At 41.3% G+C, this 17,907-nt stretch overlaps 1 protein-coding gene across 17 annotated transcripts in view; it reads right to left on the bottom strand.

Moving 5' to 3' along the window:
- LOC122881231 (vacuolar protein sorting-associated protein 13B-like) overlaps window positions 1-17,907 on the bottom strand; it is a 332,781-nt gene that overhangs the window by 294,839 nt on the left and 20,035 nt on the right. For all 17 annotated transcript variants that reach the window (XR_006379131.1, XR_006379132.1, XM_044207134.1 and 14 more), the window contains exons 4-8: window positions 15,572-15,689; window positions 9,088-9,255; window positions 7,328-7,509; window positions 5,850-6,024; window positions 172-446 (exon numbers count right to left, since the gene is read on the bottom strand). Coding sequence is in view for 15 of the 17 variants with exons in the window: in XM_044207134.1 (XP_044063069.1) it covers window positions 172-446; window positions 5,850-6,024; window positions 7,328-7,509; window positions 9,088-9,255; window positions 15,572-15,689 (918 nt within the window). In the remaining 2 variants the exon portion in view is untranslated. The remainder of the gene's footprint in view (window positions 1-171; window positions 447-5,849; window positions 6,025-7,327; window positions 7,510-9,087; window positions 9,256-15,571; window positions 15,690-17,907) is intronic.

The raw sequence follows: 17,907 nt of genomic DNA, 5'->3' as shown, positions 1-17,907 counted from the left end.
TGTTTGTCCTTCTTCCCAATGACGTGATACAACTTAACATATGGAAAAAATATAACTGTCGTTCACCCAATGTATGTTGGCATACATTCCAGCCCCCATGAGACATTTAGTAATGATTTGGTAATGAAATAATTCATGATGATCTATGTTTTTTTTAAACAGCTGATTTACCTTGAAGGTAAGAGAAGCTTTAGTGCAGTAGAAGCCTATGGAAACAATGGGGTCTTTGGGTGTGTGTTGCTGGGGGTTGTTGGAGATGCCTCCTGTCTCTCTCTGCTGGTAGAGGCCTTCCTCCATTTCCTCCTCTGTGCCTACGATGGCTGGGACGAAGGACCAAGCCCAGGATACCCAACCCTGGTCTGCCTCTTCAGGACTCCCAGACTGCATGTAGAGGTCTGGCCTGGAGTACTGGCTAGTCCCCTGGCTTTCCATATCCACATCCATCCCTGAAAGTGAAAAAAATCTTAATTCATTATAATGCAAATATAAGTATACGATTTTACTGTAGTTTAAATAGTGATGGGAAAAGAGTCCTGGTTAGTGCCTGCAGGTCTACTTTTATTCCTAAGAAGTCCGTTTCAGATGCTTAAGATACATATTTTGGCAGTTATAATGCACACTTTCAACCCCACAAAGATCTGGTGCACGCAAAGTAGACTTAATAGAAAATGCATAATTATCCTAAATAAGAATCGTAAAACAATCAGAGGGTCATTGTCTTAAGCAAAAAACAAATGTGTTACATTTGTACATAGTAGTATTGTTAAATTTATATTGCATTCAAATCAGGGTTCAGATGAAAAACACTCAATTCCCCCTTAGTATGCTTTTACTCCAAGAGATAAATCAATCTAAAGATGCAGGTTCTGAGAACAAACTGGTCAAAGATACAGAGAGAAAACTGCTGATAATGGAAGTGTCTGTGCTCCATGCACCACACTAAATTAATTTGTCCATGCCTTCAGGGTAGTTTAATACAAGCAAGATGTTTCAGCTGTCAACTGAACATACAAAAACAGCACAGACCAAGGCAGTTTCACAGTAGTTGCTGCCAATGCTCCAGCATGCAGGTGTGTGAGTATATGTGTGCTGCATGAACTCACTGCTACATGAACTTTGGGGTCCGTTCCAATGGAGGTCAGAGGGCACAGCCTGTCAGACAGCATCCTGACAGAGGAGAGCCTCGACTGGGCCCAGTGGATCACTGTGGTCAGGGCTGTCTGAACCCAGCAGCACAGGCCGCATCCATAAACGCATGCAGTGAGGGGTTGGGTCACATATTTGTTCAGAAGCCAACAGACTGAAAAGGAGGTCATGACGGAGGCTGAGTACCTATGAGCCATCAGCACAAGCCAAGCTTGGCTAGGGGTGCAGGTTAAGGCTAGTAGGGGTCGACTGTGGGACTGCAAAAGATAAGCTGGAGGAGGTGGGGTGATTGATCACACCTTCTGCACCTAGACAGAGCGCAAGGGGCTGACTGGAGCACTGGCTACTGTAAGGCACAGGCCTCACACCAGGTGAAGAGGGTAGAAAGTATTGGGGGAAAGCAGGGGGTTAAAGATAAATAAAAGCTTTAGACTGTCAACAGGCCAGTCGTGTGTCAGCAACAGAAAATCTTAGCAAAAACTTAAGTACTTGGACGACCAATGGGATGTAAGCCAGTGGACTGGTATGTTGGTGGTGTGTGTAACAAAAGACGTGTGGTGAAGCCTATTCACTATTATCTTTCCCCTGTTTCTCAGCAAACTATTTGGGGGTCCATGGGTTCCCCAAACTACCATGCACCGCCCCGGTCCCTGATTCCGACCTCTGAACTCGTCCCATCGTGTGTGTTTCCATACACGTCGGGAGAGAGGAAGCTGATGTCAATACACAAGAATGTGTAATCCCATTCCTCGCGGCCTCACGTCCTCTGTGAGAAAACAATATTGTCCGTGAGGTCACAGCTTAGGAATCCCAGAGGCTAAGGCGGTGAAAATTATGACATATTTTAATTAAATCTTTGACTTTGCGAATTGGCAGTTGGAAATCCCATGTTATAGCTTTTTATCTCTCTCTCCCCCAAATCTCCCTGTTCGATTCTATCTCTCATTTCTTTTTTTTCCTTTTTGTTTTCACTCCATGGAAGCCTTTGAGGTGTCAGTTCAACAAGTTAAGCTCTTTCGCTTCACGTCACAGTCTGACGAAGCCTACGTTTGAATTGCAAGGCAATCAAAATAAAAGGACAATTACCAATCAAGTGATCAAAACAGACTGGCTTAATGGAGACTTTGAAGTATTAATCCAGAGACGTGAGTGAAAAATTCCCAGAGAGTGATGTGGGTTGGCCAAAATGTATGCTGCAGTGGAGTAGAGCACTATGACCACACAGGTGTGAAATACAACCAACACTGTTCTCTGCTTCACCATGAGAGCAACCAAAGCATGACTCAATCTTTGGACAACTCACAATATCAGTGTGGCACCACCTAAACATGCATATGTCCATAGGCAGAGCTCAGATGCACTATGTGAAAGGATGTGTCAGGGTCATGGTTGGTTTCCATGAGTCCAAGGTCTCCAGGCAGCGGTGTATGTCTAAGCTAGCGAGGGAGTGGGTGTGTAAGTGAGTGAACAGCTGAGTGACACTGAGACAGTGAGAGGGGAGGAGTGAGAGAAGGCAGTGCCCTCGCAGGCCAGTAGATGTCCCTCCATGTTTAACGAGGGAGAGGTGGACTGGTTACCTGACAACTGAGCAAAGGCTACTCTGCTGTCGTCTATGCATCTGCTCTCTCACACACACACACACTTTGTTTTTTTTGTCTGTTCATCACTTCCTCACAGGTAATACAGTATATACACACAGACGCACTTTGGTGCACAGGCCTACTTACTTTGATATAAAAGAATGGAACACATATCAACATGTGTGTCGCATATTGTTTCACTTTAACACTAACAGCGTGACATTAACATCAAAATGTTTTAAAATCCATTTTAGCAGTCATGGCAGGAGAATATAAAAACGCTCTGCGAGACAAAAAGCTGTTTCATCCATGTCCATAAACTTCTAAACTCAATGGCCTCTACGTCTTCACACCAATATCAAAAAGTGAAAAGATTATTAAAAAGAGATCCTGTCACGTCACTGGGCTAGCATAAGGGAGCCACATGAGGTTTATAAGGGGGAGATAGCCTGTGGCCTCTGGCTGATATGTATGTGATTGTCCATTCTATTAGATAGGCCACTGAGGACTCTGAGGCTCTCCTACAAAGCAAAAACTTAGTCCTATATGCACATATACAGTGCGCAAAACACGTACATACGTCATTGGACAAAGAGACAACAACTCCTGGCACTCATACACATGCTCACATATATGCTATACAGAGAGGCGCACACACGCACACAGCCTGCCGCACTTCAGCAGCCACAGTAATCGGTTCATAATTCTTCACATACTTGTTGAAACCGTACAGCTTTCGGTGCCGTGACCAGCTGGTGCATTCAAGCATGTTAGTCATCTATGTTTCCAACCGCTGAAATTTTTACAGTGTTTCACAGACTTCATTGAATTTCAGACAGTAGGAAAACTAGCCATCTAATCCTAAAGGGTTGTTTTGGTTAGTGACACACAAGTATCCCGCGCCATTCACCTATTAGATCTATTCATTAATGAGAGACATTGGCTCTTACCTAAAAGAGAAAGATTCAAACAAACAACATGCAGCCACAGTGAATCATGGGCACATAAACACATTACAAGGCTTTTTCCACTTCATTAATTGGCAAAAAGTAAAACACCTTCACATGAGGAAAAATTTATATTCAAGAGTAAAAAAAAAAAAACACACACACACACAGAGGGTCAGAATATACAGCAGAGACTCACCACAAGCAGCCTATGGGAAATCAAATGAATGTGCTGAAGTACTACGTACAATACTGGGATCATGCTCCAGCAATCATGTGACAATGATTGTTTCCTACAAACTACAACCTACTAAAAATAAATATCCATGTAAGCCAAGTCAGTCACTATAAGGGTCTACATAAAAGAATGTTGTGGTACTCAGAACCTATCAATGGTAAAGGCTGTCCGAACTGGTTAAGAAAAATACATTTTATTTTCTTATTAGAAATAATAAATCATTTGAGCTGTAATTCTGCTACTATTATCAAAAGAATTCAGCTTTATTCCTTAAATCTGAAATGAATACACTGAAAACCATATGTTCATGAACAAGCCCAAACCCCTCCCAACAAACACACACACACCTACTACAGTACATACACGCACAACTGCCCCCCACCCCCCTTCAGCTTCTTCACTCTGTCGATTACTTCCAGCATAACAAGATCTGGGGGCGCTCAGGTTCCAAGAGCTGGTCCCCTCTTGTATATTTTTGTGATGGGATACTAATTCATTCTCAGAGGCTCTGCATAGCAGTAGCATGACACCGACTCTTACATCTGGCATTGGACACCGAACTGGAAGCTGCGCCAACTTGCAGTAAAAGTTCCAGGCCAACAGGCAGGGAGCAAGTTAGAGGGAATGAGCGAATGGGCTGTATTGTGTTGGGCTGCCTGCTTCCCTTTTGCCCACCACATCCCCCTGCACCATAATTTGCTCCTGGTGCTACAGAGGCTGATTTAGCCCAGCGGGACCTAGGACTTCATCCTGTTCTGTTTGGCTGAGATGAGGATGAGCAGTTGGGGAGAGATGAGATGGATGTTTAGGGAATGAGGTGGGGGTTTTTAAGGGGATTGCTGCAGCTATTAAAAGTATATAGTCTATGTATATGTGCGAGATTGTGTGTGTGTGTGTGTGTGTGTGTGTGTGTGTGTGTGTGTGTGTGTGTGTGTGTGCACGCGTGCATGTGTGTGTCTGTATGTGGTATGCCTGTGAGAGAAGCCGACTGCATGTATGTATTTTGCTCAGCTTCTGAATGCGGGGAGTGTGATTTCCTATGGTGCTCCAATCAGAAAGACAGAATTTGGTCTGTGTTTGATTCATCCTTGTTTCTTCCCTTCATCTTCCTCTCTCCTACCTCTATCCACATGGAGGGGATCAGGCCTGACGACAACGGTCTGTGTTGAGTTACACGCTCCGGCTTTTGTTTGTGGAAAAAGCAGGAGGAGCGCACACCATGGTCAAAGTGATGTTAAATGTCCCGTTTAGGAACAACAGCAGCATATGGACAGACATAGCCCCTGAACAGAACAAGGCAACATGCAGAGTGTCATGAGATGAAAATGCTGTCTAGAGAAAAAGTCAAAGCTTTGTGCATGGTCTGATGGCTCATTAACCACTTCAGAGCTTTGGACCACATTTTGTCTGAGAAATATGACTGCTACAGGAACCATACTGTCACACAAATGCTGCATCCCTGTAAGACCTCAATATATCATTTCAAAATTAATTTAGATAGAACAGAATAATGGCTGTAGAAAAATAGGACTTTTTTGCTTTTGTTTTGCTGTGCACATATCTTGCTTGGTACATGGGTAGAAATGTACAGCTAGAGCACAGCAGTTTCAGGGAAAAGGAGGGCCCTAGGCCATAAAAAGAAGGACTGCCTCAGTCTACTAATTTGTAGGTGAATGAATAAATAAAGAGCAAAAATCAGAGCCTAAAATACCTCACTTAATGTACTTATATATGCAAGTTGTAATTACATCTAGTCATCAAGTGTCAAATTCTACTGAAAGAAGTTTTAAAGAAACTCTGCTCAGATCTTTGAAAACATTCAACATAAAATAAAGCACACTAGAGTTTTTTAGATAATAATAAATTAACAACAAAACAGATTTGTACAATTCAGATTTGACAGAATTGTTACTGTCCTCCTTAAAAGACCTCACTCACCAGGTAAAATTGCTCCAGCCTCCCTCACATGACCACTGCCCTCTTCTCCTTCGCCCTCTTTGTGTCCTCCGATTTCCCCATAGTAGAGGGCAATAATCAGTTCTAAAATGCGGATGAACATGGGTAGCTGCTGATCAGTAATGGACAACTTCAGGCTCTCCACCATGGTCTGGATCTGAGGAAACAGAGAACAGAAAAATGTAAGAGACTGTTTAAATTTTGAAATTTGATTAGTTAAATTATATGTTTAGATATGAAATGGGCTACAGGCCCAACCACTTGGGCTCCCACATAATGCGAATAGGAATGTTTAATAAAAAAGGGTAGAGCTGCCCTGGCCCTGTAAGAACTGGTATGGATTCCCCTCTGGCTAACTGGTGGATGCTGAGTGTTGCATGTGGAAGATGCAATTTCTGCTCCTGTTAAACAAAGTTATATGATCACCTACAGCTACAAACCACAAATTATGGTCTGAATGCGAGCAGATGTACAGTATAGAGTAACCAGAAGGAAGTAGATACATCCAATGATATAAAGACAATGTCGAGATAAAAGAGGTCAGGTCCAAATGGAAACAAATGTACTCACATAATACATGTAATGTGAACCAATGTGTTTACTGTAATTATCTACAGCAGCTACAAAACTTTTCACTTAGGCAGAGGGGTTTGTATTATACAGTGTTAATAAATTATAAATAACAGAAGACACCAGAATACAGTCAAAAGTGAACTTACCAATGTTATTGCTTAAAATGCTGTAACAGATACAACTACTCTAAATGTGGCAAATATTTCATGTGTGATTCTGAAAACTTTATTGAAGGTCACTAAACCACAAAGCTATTTAATGAATATATGGAAATAGGAATGAGACAGTTTTGCTTTAATTCAGCCTATTGATAAAATTTGTGAATTAAATTTACCATGATGTAGCTTTATAGTGTAAAAATGGCAAATGCAATACAGAAAACATAAACCAAGACAGCCACAGTCAATTTTCTGGCTAGAATCTACAAAAGTTTACAGAATCTCCTTATTTTAACCAAGGGTTTTAGAGGTTAGAAATGCATTGGCAAAAGAACCAAGATGTTGCTTTTTCCATCAGAAATAGTTTAGATCTGACCACATTAAGAAACAAGACAGCCAAGACTCAAATGTGTGATTTTCAACAAACATCTTCTACCTTTCCACTGACAATGAGTAGAAAAATGACTGTGATGAATCTCTAGTGAGAGGAGTACTTTTTTTCTAAAGAAAACTGTTATTATTGTTTTGAAATTAAGCTATTTTGAGATTGATTCAATGGACTGAAATTTGTCATTATCCTGCTGCATTATTGATTTGAGAACAGCTAAACTCACAAAAGTAAGTCACATGTTCCTCTAACACCTGTAAGCTGCTGAGACAAATTTAAACTTTTCCATCACTAGCATGTGTGACATGTTTGGACGATTGTTAAAATTTGGAGCTGCTCACTTTGATGACAGATGGGATCTTGGAATTGATGTTGTCGTAGGTAAAATGAAGGCGCGTTCTGAAGGAGCACTTGTACAGCAGAGGGTCCTGGTAAAACTCAATCTTGCCACTAGCATTACGCTTGTCCAAGCACACAGTACAGTCAGCAAAGTTGATCACTTTCCTTAGGACCAGCTCTGGAGCTTCACAGAGAAAAAAGAAAAAATTAATGTAGATTACAATGCATTTTGCATTGAACACATACGAGGTTTATCCATTGCGCTTGACACTAATCAAACATGTCGACATACCTGTATTAGACATGCACACAAAGAAATGTTTGCCTAAAGAGAGTTATCATTAAACAAAAACAAATGCAATCATTCACACTCATACAACAGAGAGCAGGCAGCGGCAGTAAATCCTCATTATGTGTGATCTAGGAAATCGGAGATCTAGAAGATGACACTCAGCAGACATCACAGAACTGGTGTGTAATGTTACATTTACAAGAGGTACAACAAATTGGTTTGTGTGTGTGTGTGTGGTGTGTGTGTGTGTGTGTGTGTTGATAATACATCATCAGCCTCTCAGTTGTCACTGACTCATTTACCCCTGACAGACTGATAACAGGACTCATCATTCCCAGAATTATTTCATTCTCTTAACAGTGCCAGTAACTATTGTTGCAACCACTATTTGCTTTACATGTTGGAATAGGGCCCCCTAAAAAAAAAATCCAGTGTGATAACAGTGACTTAAGATGACCACTTGATTTCTCTGTTGATATAGGTTTTTGTGACTCCCTATAAAGAACCAGTTTCTTCAAGGTTATGATGGTAGTTCAAGTTTAAAATAAATGTAATTCTCTGGCAGTAACCTGAGAAACTATGGAGTTTGTACCACGCAAGAGTTTCTAAATGCGATGGATAGAAACCCTGTACAGCAAATGGAAATAGGCTTACAGTATTGTTGCAGTGAATAACCACTGACTGGGAGGATTTTAAAAGTGTATCGTTGTTGTGGAACATCTACAGGATTCAGGAAAAGCCCATAATATCAGGCTTGTGTGACATAAAGCTCCCTGTCAGCTCTGCATCATTAAAGAACAAGTTCATTTTCAAAGGAAAGCTTAGGCACCTATTACAGAACACAACAATGTGACAAATTAAAAAGCATATCATCAAAGAGTTCCATGTAGTCTGTGGTTCTCCATGTTATATCTTCACAGCTCTAGTTTGGAGTCATCCATCAGATACTACTCCATTGGAGACTAAGAGGGAATGGCTATAGACTAGGTCCACAAGTCACTGTCCAGTACTGAGAAACATTACTGCAACTAATAGAGATAGGTAATGGCATAGGTAAAGGACCAGTCAATAAGTTGATTTTGATCAGTCTTGCTCTTGTCAGGTGTTCCAACATGAATGAACAGCTTGGTTTAAAATCCTCATTCTTTCCTACAAGTAATTAGTGTCTCTACCTCAAGGAATTAAAACCAAAAGGTTAGGTTTAAAATCCTGCAACTCATCCATCATTTGTAGTTTTAAATGTGAGCTCCAATCAGACTGGGGAGTTTATCAAGACTCTGAATATGAGACTACTTTGGGAGCTGACATTCGACATTTACACAAACAGCCATGTTTAAACTTGTCTGATATGTCTGTTTGACCTTAGTTTGAACTAACAAAATTAAACACTTACTGTAATATATAGGTTCTTGTCTCAGTGGATTTACTAGTTAATCCCACTACCAAGGAATGTAAGCAGCCAATGCTCACCAGTGATGTCCATGAAGGCCCTCTCCCATATATCGTCCACAGTGTAGCACTCTGCCGAGGTAATGTTGACCGAGAGCACGATGTCATCTTCCACGTACTTAAGAATCAAGTTGTTCACCACAATATTCACGTTGTTCACCACGCGCCTGATCAGACTCTGCACGTAACCTACAAACACATAAGCAAACACATGAGAAACATGTTAAAAAGGACAATAAGTCCACATAAAAAGATACCAAAAGCATACCTAATTACAGAGAGAAACACATGTACACAGGAGGACACAGTAGCTTTATTGACATATATCAGGACACATTAACTTAGTGCTGAGACACCGTAAAAGAGTAAAATCCAGAGCCGAATTCCCTGAAAGTCTAGGCTCTGTACCATTGACCCCTGCCATTCTCATGGGCTTGTAAATAAGAGGAGGTCCTGACATGTTGTTTTTTGCCACAGTCTATCCCTTGGACATGTACAGTGAAAGAACCTAAATATCCATAAGAAAACATTTTTGCTCCTCACCCTGCCTGAGCAGCACTACAAATCCTGGGTGAATTTATGAATCTCTGAAGAGCTCTCCTCTCCTCTCAGACTTTGCGCCTGAGAGGAGAGGAGATGCACATGCTGCCTCAAACATATCCCTCCCTAGCCCGTTAAACCACCGAGGAGCCTGCGTGTTCACATAAACATACACAAGCTTCATTGCATGAGCACACACATGCATTCACACGTACAAAACACAGGACTTCATACATATTTATACATGATAGAGTTATTGAGGGCACAGTGAAACTACATTCTTAGGAACACCAGGATTCAAAATGAATGGCACATTCTGCCAATGATGAGAAGGAAAAAACAATCAAATGGGCAATCTGCGTGAAAACACGTTCATTTTATAGCGTGACGACTGGACAAGTTTATGTCACCGCTTACTTTTAAAATTTGAACGCATCACGGGACATGACAAGAATGAGAGAGAGGGACTTTGAAATATTGTGGTGATGGAGAGCAAGGGCTAGATAAAATAATTTTGTACAAATGGAAAGAACAAGGAATATAGAAATACATTTTTTGGTGAGGGTAAAAGGTGGGGGCCGGTGGCTTTGTGGTGAAGAGGCGGAGGGATGTAGTAACCAAGAGCAAGCAGGAGAGAAAGAGCAGTCCGATAGATTGTGTTTCAGCAGAGCTGGGGGAGCCATCCTGCAGTGTTACCAGTACCTCCTAATGGCCACAGTGACGCCCAGAAACAGAAGCTTTGCAGGAAAAACATACATGGTAAGGTCATTACTCAACAAAGTAAGAAAGAACTTAAAATATTACAGACAGGGGAGTTTCGACCATAAAATATGAAAATATACAGCAATAAATCCTCCTAACCACAGGACCAATGGCATTATTCATTTCTCCCATGTACTGTTTAACACAGTCACTACAAGTTAAAACATATAAACCTTTAATGCTTTTCCCTTATTTTCCAAACCAAATGTTTGTCTTCCTGTATCTACATGCCTGGCCCAGGGCATAACAGAACCGATAATTAGGCAGAACTAAATGGCGCTGTTGATGAAAATATTTATATGAATTGGTTAACTGTTCTGCCATTTGTACACAGGCCCGACAACGCATTAGCATAATCCAATTGACAAAATTCTCATGAGTTTGCTGCCTGACCAAATAGAGTGGCAGGAAGAGAGGATGACATAATATAAACTCAACTCATAAACGCAATGTGTGTTCGTGACATTTGTGCGTGGCCTTGCATGCATGCATGTGCTTGTCTGAGTTTGAATGTGTGCCTGGCCGCTTTCTTGCGTGCATAAATGTGGCTGTGTGTGTGTGTGTGTGTGTGTGTGTGTGTGTGTGTGTGTGTGTGCTGTGGTTCTGGGGTCAGTCCGAAAGCTGCTGTAGCACCTGCAGCCTGGGCAGTAAAACCAGCACTTTACCCCCTGCTATTTCCCTCTCTGGATCTAATTTACCCGTGTCAGGGTGTCTCTCTTTCTCTATTGCACTCTCTTACACTTGTTATACCTCTTCTTGCCTCGTACCAAATCCAGGGCCCCAATCCGTCTTTCTGTGAGCCATCGCGCTGCTCTGAACTTCTGTAAACAATTGACACAGCCAGCACCTGTGCTGCGGCCCACAGGGAAGGAGCCCACTTAAAACTGTTCAACCATAAAATGACTGGAAAAAACAGCTCCTTTATGTGATCTCAGAACAGGCCAAGTACTCTCCTCTGTGCAATACAGGAAAGAAACACTATACTGTCCATGCTCACCATTTTCCCTCTATATGGAAAGTATTAGCAGCTATCAGCCTTGCCAGTTATTAGCCATGGAGAGAAAGATTGACAAGTCCATCAGACAATAAATGTACTGTAAGTTGGTCCTGCTGTGTTATTCTGAAACATAATTACTACAGTTAGCAATGTTGCCAAGAGAATACATACAGTAGCCTCTGTGGGACACAGCACCTTTAAAGTGTCAAGTATAGTTCACAAATTTCTCAAAATCCATATTTAATTTTTATCTTTTATCTGTAAAATATAAAATACCAGGAGCATAAACACAGTGGTACAACGATCTCACTTCCACCATGGCAAGTTTCCTGCAGGACTGTGGAAACGCTGCAAGCCCATATTATTATAAGGTTACAGTCACCAATAATATAAGCCACTTAATTATGTTAGCCATTGTATTAGCCATTCTATTAGCTCTAGGGCCTCTTATAGTAAAACTGTAGATTCACAGAACCCAACCATGCATGGTACAGCTGGTCTCCAGAACAGAAAAAAAGCTCCAGCTGGAGAAAGCTCTAGCGTTTACCAGTATGGGATAGTCTCTATCCATAAGTAGCATTTTCCAGTCATACCAGAACAGCTGCTGTATTTATTTTCTGAGAAAAGGCTCCAGTGCAAGGACAGCAGTAGCACTGGACCACAGATTTATCTCAGGAGTGTGTTTGCATTTCAGTCCATGCAAATCTCAGTCTCCTCCAATCACACACATACATACACAACCATGCACAACTCTTGGACACACTCAAAGCGACACAACCACACTCACATCTGACACATATATTTAGGTGTACTCACTCTCAACAGTACATACACGTGCATATAAACACACAACCACACCATAGCAAAAGTAGGAATGAATGCAATGCACACTGAATTTAGCCCATGTCATAATTTGCATTCTGTGCTTTTGTGGCAGGGTGGGAAACAACAATCCCTTCCAGACAGCAGTTATCTTAAGAAATCAAAAAATGTGGTCTGAGCATTATTATTCAACAAAATAAGAATGGTTAGGACTGGAATTTGGTCCCCATATTGTGTGATCCAGCTCAATGTATTAGTTCAACAGGGAAAAACAGGAGAAAGAGTTGCTAAATGCTCTGGTGCTCTAGAGACTCTGCAGATACAGAGTGTCCATTAATGCTTCAATCAAATGTCCAAAATAAGTTATCACACATGACAAGAAAGAATTTGGCAAGAAATTTAAAATGATCCTCCAACAGATGGATTGTGTCTCCCATCACAGCTATGTATGAGCTTCCTTTACCTAGAAAACAGTCATACTGCAAAGACACTTCATACTAAATGTCCTAATGCAAACATTTTTGTGGCTTTTTAGGAGAATTTAGCTTTGAAACTGCAAATCTTGAGTATAACTTTGACCCACCCAACTCACAGGTAGCAGGCTAAACCTAGACTCAAAGCAAGACTTGCCACTAGTAAATCTCTTTGAACTCATAAAACAAAACACATTTTCAACAGTGTGAATTGGGCGAAAGCAGGAATCGCCGGAACAGAGAATGCGGTTCTCACAAACGGTGGCCGCTGGTCCCCACAAGCAGCAGTAAACATAATCACTCACAGAATCGCCCAAGGTGGAAGCACTTGGTCTTTGGTCTTTGTGTGGCTACCAATCCCATGGCATATGAATTAACATCACTATTTTTCCACCACAGGGAGAACAGGGAGGATAAATTCATTCAGCATGTGAGAGCTTAGGGCCAAATGACTGGATAATTGCTGGTGGCTGCTTTTTAGTGTCGGCCCGTGTTTTGTTTTGGTTGTTTTGAAGGGGAGGGGAGCAAACGCAACACAGAGGTTTGTCGACGTAGATGCTGACAAAGAGCCACTCACCTACCACCCATCCACACACATCTGCCTGTGTCCATCACTGCCTTCTGAGACAGAAGCATTGAAAAAATATATAGAATTAGATTAACACATAGTATTCCTTTAATGGTTTCCCATAATATTTTTGTATTGGCTTGTAGTGTATTATAAGATGAGTGTCAGTGTGGATCTGTAGTGGCATAAAGCTTTGATCAAGCTTTTAACGGCTTCTCTTCAATCCCAGCATGAACAAAATATCGAAGTTAAAATGCAGCACTGAACCACAACAGCAGTGCTTAAGAGGTGCGGTTAACATGCAAAAATAGACACAAAACAACTTTTTTTTTTAACTCATCATGACTCATTAACTGAAATTGCTGGAGGCTATTTGTTTACTGAATGTGCTCCATGGTTTCCTCACTCTTCACTCACTCACAACACTGAACAGTTTGCAGTGTTTTAAGACATTTTTGACAGCTGACATACCCTGAGCAAACAAACAAAGGATCAGAAACAGATTGAGCTTCATACAGCTGATAGCACATCCATTAAAGCCCCTATGTGTATGATTTCAAAATTTCTGCCTTTTGGTAAATCTTCAGACCTCTTTAGTAGTAGTATCAAAACAGACACCGTGGCAGACAGTGGGGGTAGTGGCATGCATTTCAGTATAATTGAGGATAACATTACAAGGCCATGCAGATCATAGATATTTTCTTCTTAGGCAGAAATAGAAATGCAATGGGTACTCAGGACAAGAACATCTGTATTCATACTAGTGGACTATAACAAGTCTAAAATAAGGTAGTCACGAGACTAATGAATGAATGTCTACAAAATTGTCTGTCTGCACTGCCATGAAATGCTGTGCTGTGTCCTCACTTTTAAAAAACATCCTTTAACTACATTAAAGACTCCTGACAGGTTTGTTTTGTATCTTATTCTTAGGAAAACATCCTCTGACTGAGTCATAGCAGGTTAGTTTTACCTCATCTACCTTTTAACCTCTACCTTTTAATTAGGAAGGCTGGGATTACAGCATTCATCTGCTTCCTCACTGTTATTGAGGTGCTGCAACCTTTGACCTTGAGTTGTCTCTAAAGCCTGTAATGGGTTGAAACAAGGTCCACTGTTGGAACAGTGTGGGGTGTGCACACAAATACACACACAAAGTTGCACATAGACTCACTCTCACACACACACACACACACACACACCTGGGAGATCTGTTGGAGGCAGGCCCAAAGAGAGATGCAGGGGTGTGAGGCACCCTGCTTTAACAGCTGGGAAGAGATATTATCTCGTAACATCAGGACTGGAAATGGATCCTCCCCAGATACAACCAGCCAGGAGTTTAGGTTCATACATTCATGCATTCTAGGGCTCTGGGAGTGAGCCTTATGGTTGGGTGTTAGACTGTGACCTAGCTCTTAAAGCTCAAGACCCCCACCTCACTCCTTTCTTTTTCTTCATTTTTTTTCTCTCTAAAAGTCATATCTTTCCTTTATATGTTAGTCTCCCCTTTGCGACCTTCTTTCTCATCTTTGCTGTTTTCTCTGGAAACGTTTTCCATGCTCCTAGAACTTTTCATTGGTTCTATTTTTTTCCACAATGTTGTGTCTGAGACATTGTTACAAAACTTTTCATGAAGTGTTTGTTGACTATTTCAATAGGATTTCTGAGGCTGTACATCATTTTACACTTCTACATACATTTAAATAAGAAAGTGTCTGTGTCAGCATAAAAATAAAGACACAAAGTTTACTAGCTAATATGAGGTCTGTCTATGTTGCTTTCTTTCAGTTACAAATTGATTTTAAAAAAAGTAATAAATATTTTTAAAAGGCCATTATCCAGCCCCAATCAAACAAGGCCATTCTTTGTGAGGTGCAGTAAAGTGGTGGAGTAAGGCAGGCATGGCATCCATGGCCCTGCGGGAGGCATGTGGTCAAGTGGCCTTGTTGATAAGAGCCATCACTATGTGATTTATCACAGACACATCCCCCACACTCTCTCTGGCTGATTTACACTGGTGAAAAATGCAGTTTTACAAAGCTCATCCCAAAAAGAATATTTCTCAGAGTGTAAACAGGTATTGCCATCATTTGAATCTGACAGTGACCTCTGTAGGCATTTGGCTACTAACAAGCCAGTGGATTTAAATCCAATTATTTTGTTTCTATAGCGTTCTTAGAGGCTAGAAAGAAAAAACAAGATTTCTCTGTAGTGTCAAAAGGTCCTAAACTCGGTCTCACTCTGTGGGCCCCGTCCTCCCCCGCTGAGGCCGTGCCTGTCCTGGTGGTCATTCTCTGAGCAGGGAGGTGGAATAGCCTCACTGGCCCCAAGGCCATCACTCACCTGGGGGCAGGTCCGGGTCGCTGGGGGCAGCCTGCTGGAGGCGGCGGGGCTTGGCCACAGCCTTGGAGCTGTCTGAGACACTGCGACTGGTGGAGCTAGAGCCGCTCTCGTGGTCATCCTGATGAAAAAACAAACATGAACGCCTGTGAGGATAGGAAGTGAAGTAAACAGACTTCTACACAGAGCTCTACAGAACTATTGCATTTAGATTCTTTTTAACAGTTATTCAATTATAACCAGATTAAAGTAATACTTTTTATTTTATTATAGTGCACAGTACTAGTATAGTTATACAATAGCATGTGGTGGTCCTATTGTCTTCAAGCTAATAATTGGAATAATACAATGCTTTGGTTACTGCAATTTTCATGGGTCCGCCAGGTTATCTTGCTTGTGGTAATGAGGTTGCAATCAGAGTAACCACACTGAAGTATTCCTATATCTGTCAAATTATTCTTGACACAGCTTAGTCAAGTGTCCTTTTTCTGCACGTGCACCACAGAGGTAAGAGAGTAATCTCAGTACAAAGTGGGGTGACATTTTTAGGTTCAAAGTAAAGCTAACAAGAACAGTTCTTGTGATGAGGTGTCATTTCAATTCATCACAGCCAAAATACCAGTTGAATACCTAATTTTCTTTCTATTACCTCATGGAGCTTAAGATATTAGCTAGCAGGCTTGCACACATCTCCTTACAAGTGAGCAAGATGATATGTACAATGTAACCAGTCTAATATAACTGTTACATTTATCTGGTTATTGAGGGTAATCAAATTATTGGTGTGTATGTAACCTGAGTATCTTTTGTCCTGCATGGCTGTGCACAGAGGAGTCGTTAAGGGAGCATCTACCATACACCGCTGTTTTTGAGCCCCCCTTCACACCAAACCTTCCCACTAACCTCCCTCCCATCCCCGTTTAACCACCATCTCCATGGGCTCTACAAATAAACTCTGGTCCTTGGGATGAGAGGGGTGAAGGTCTCTCCTCCACAACAGCACATGTCATCTGCACTCAGAGACCAGTGGCCTGTTAAGCCCAGGAATGCAAGTACAAGATCTGTGTGTGTGTTTATATGTGTGTAGGAATGACAATGAAATGGACATTCCCTTCAGAGATGAGCCTGAAGATAAACAAAATGATTCAAGATTCGCAATGAGGAGGTTATCTATTGGTTCAGCCTAGTGGGTGCTCTGTGACTAAGACATGATGTGCAATTAAAACAATTGGGACATGAGAACAAACAGTGTAGGGGTCATGAGATTGTGGTTAAAGGACTAACTTACTAGATCTACTGCTGGGTTAAATACAATTTTAACTTAAGCTTAGCAAATCCACAAATGCAGAAAAAGAGAATTGTCTAATAGGGAGGTTCCCATGTTGTTCCTGTTGATAATATTTCCATATTTTTAGCAATATGTTTAAACACTCTCCTAAAAGTTAAAGCAGAAAACCAAGGCTCTCATATCTGATGTCATCAAATGACAAACCCTGGAGAAGCTCCATTAACAATAAATAGAGTGACTTTGTGGACTTGTAAAATTTCTACTAGCAGATTGTCACCTTCTCCAGAGGGTCTTTGTCATCGTGTTTCCAAGTTTTAGCGGAGGATTGTTGTCTTGTTTCCAAGTTTTAGGAGGAACTCGCATGTTCACAGCTTTTGATTCAACAGTTCATTATCAGAGGTTACGGGACTAAAGTTTGTCAAATCAAAGCACAAAAGGCACATACTATCACTACTATAGCTATATTTCTACTCCTCTACAACTACTACATATAATTGAACAAATACCTCATATTCATATTCACAGTAGACGTACGCCTGCAACAGAGGATGGTAGGAAGAAATGAAAGAAAGAAAAGAAACCAAACATATTAGAAAGATTCTAAAAATAGAGAAGTCAGGAATAAGATGGAGAGTTGAGTGAGTTAACCCCCAGTATGGCATTGATTAGGGGTTACTGCAGCACTGTAACCTTTTCACAGTCAGGCTGGGCGGCAAGTTAGTCAGACAATCCGGACAAAGAAAGGGGGCGATCACATGTGTTTAGCATTTAAATGGGGGATCAGCGTGACAGAGTGTCTCAGGAGTCATCCCTTATCCTGACTAATGTAAACACTGAAGGTGTCAAAACCAAATATATTTGGCTACTTCATGCACACACACTTCATTCACAAATACTTAAAAGAGCAAATGAAAACCCACAGTCACACCTTTCAGGCAAGTCACATGCTGTACATACTGTACATACACGTACCCCACACAATTAACACATATTTCCTGGTTCTGACACTATTTAATGACATTGAACCCCTTTCTCTCTGTGTGGTTGAGTA

This window comes from Siniperca chuatsi, linkage group LG9 (assembly GCF_020085105.1).
Source record: "Siniperca chuatsi isolate FFG_IHB_CAS linkage group LG9, ASM2008510v1, whole genome shotgun sequence".
Taxonomy (NCBI): domain Eukaryota; kingdom Metazoa; phylum Chordata; class Actinopteri; order Centrarchiformes; family Sinipercidae; genus Siniperca; species Siniperca chuatsi.
This window is presented reverse-complemented; position numbering and strand designations above follow the sequence as displayed.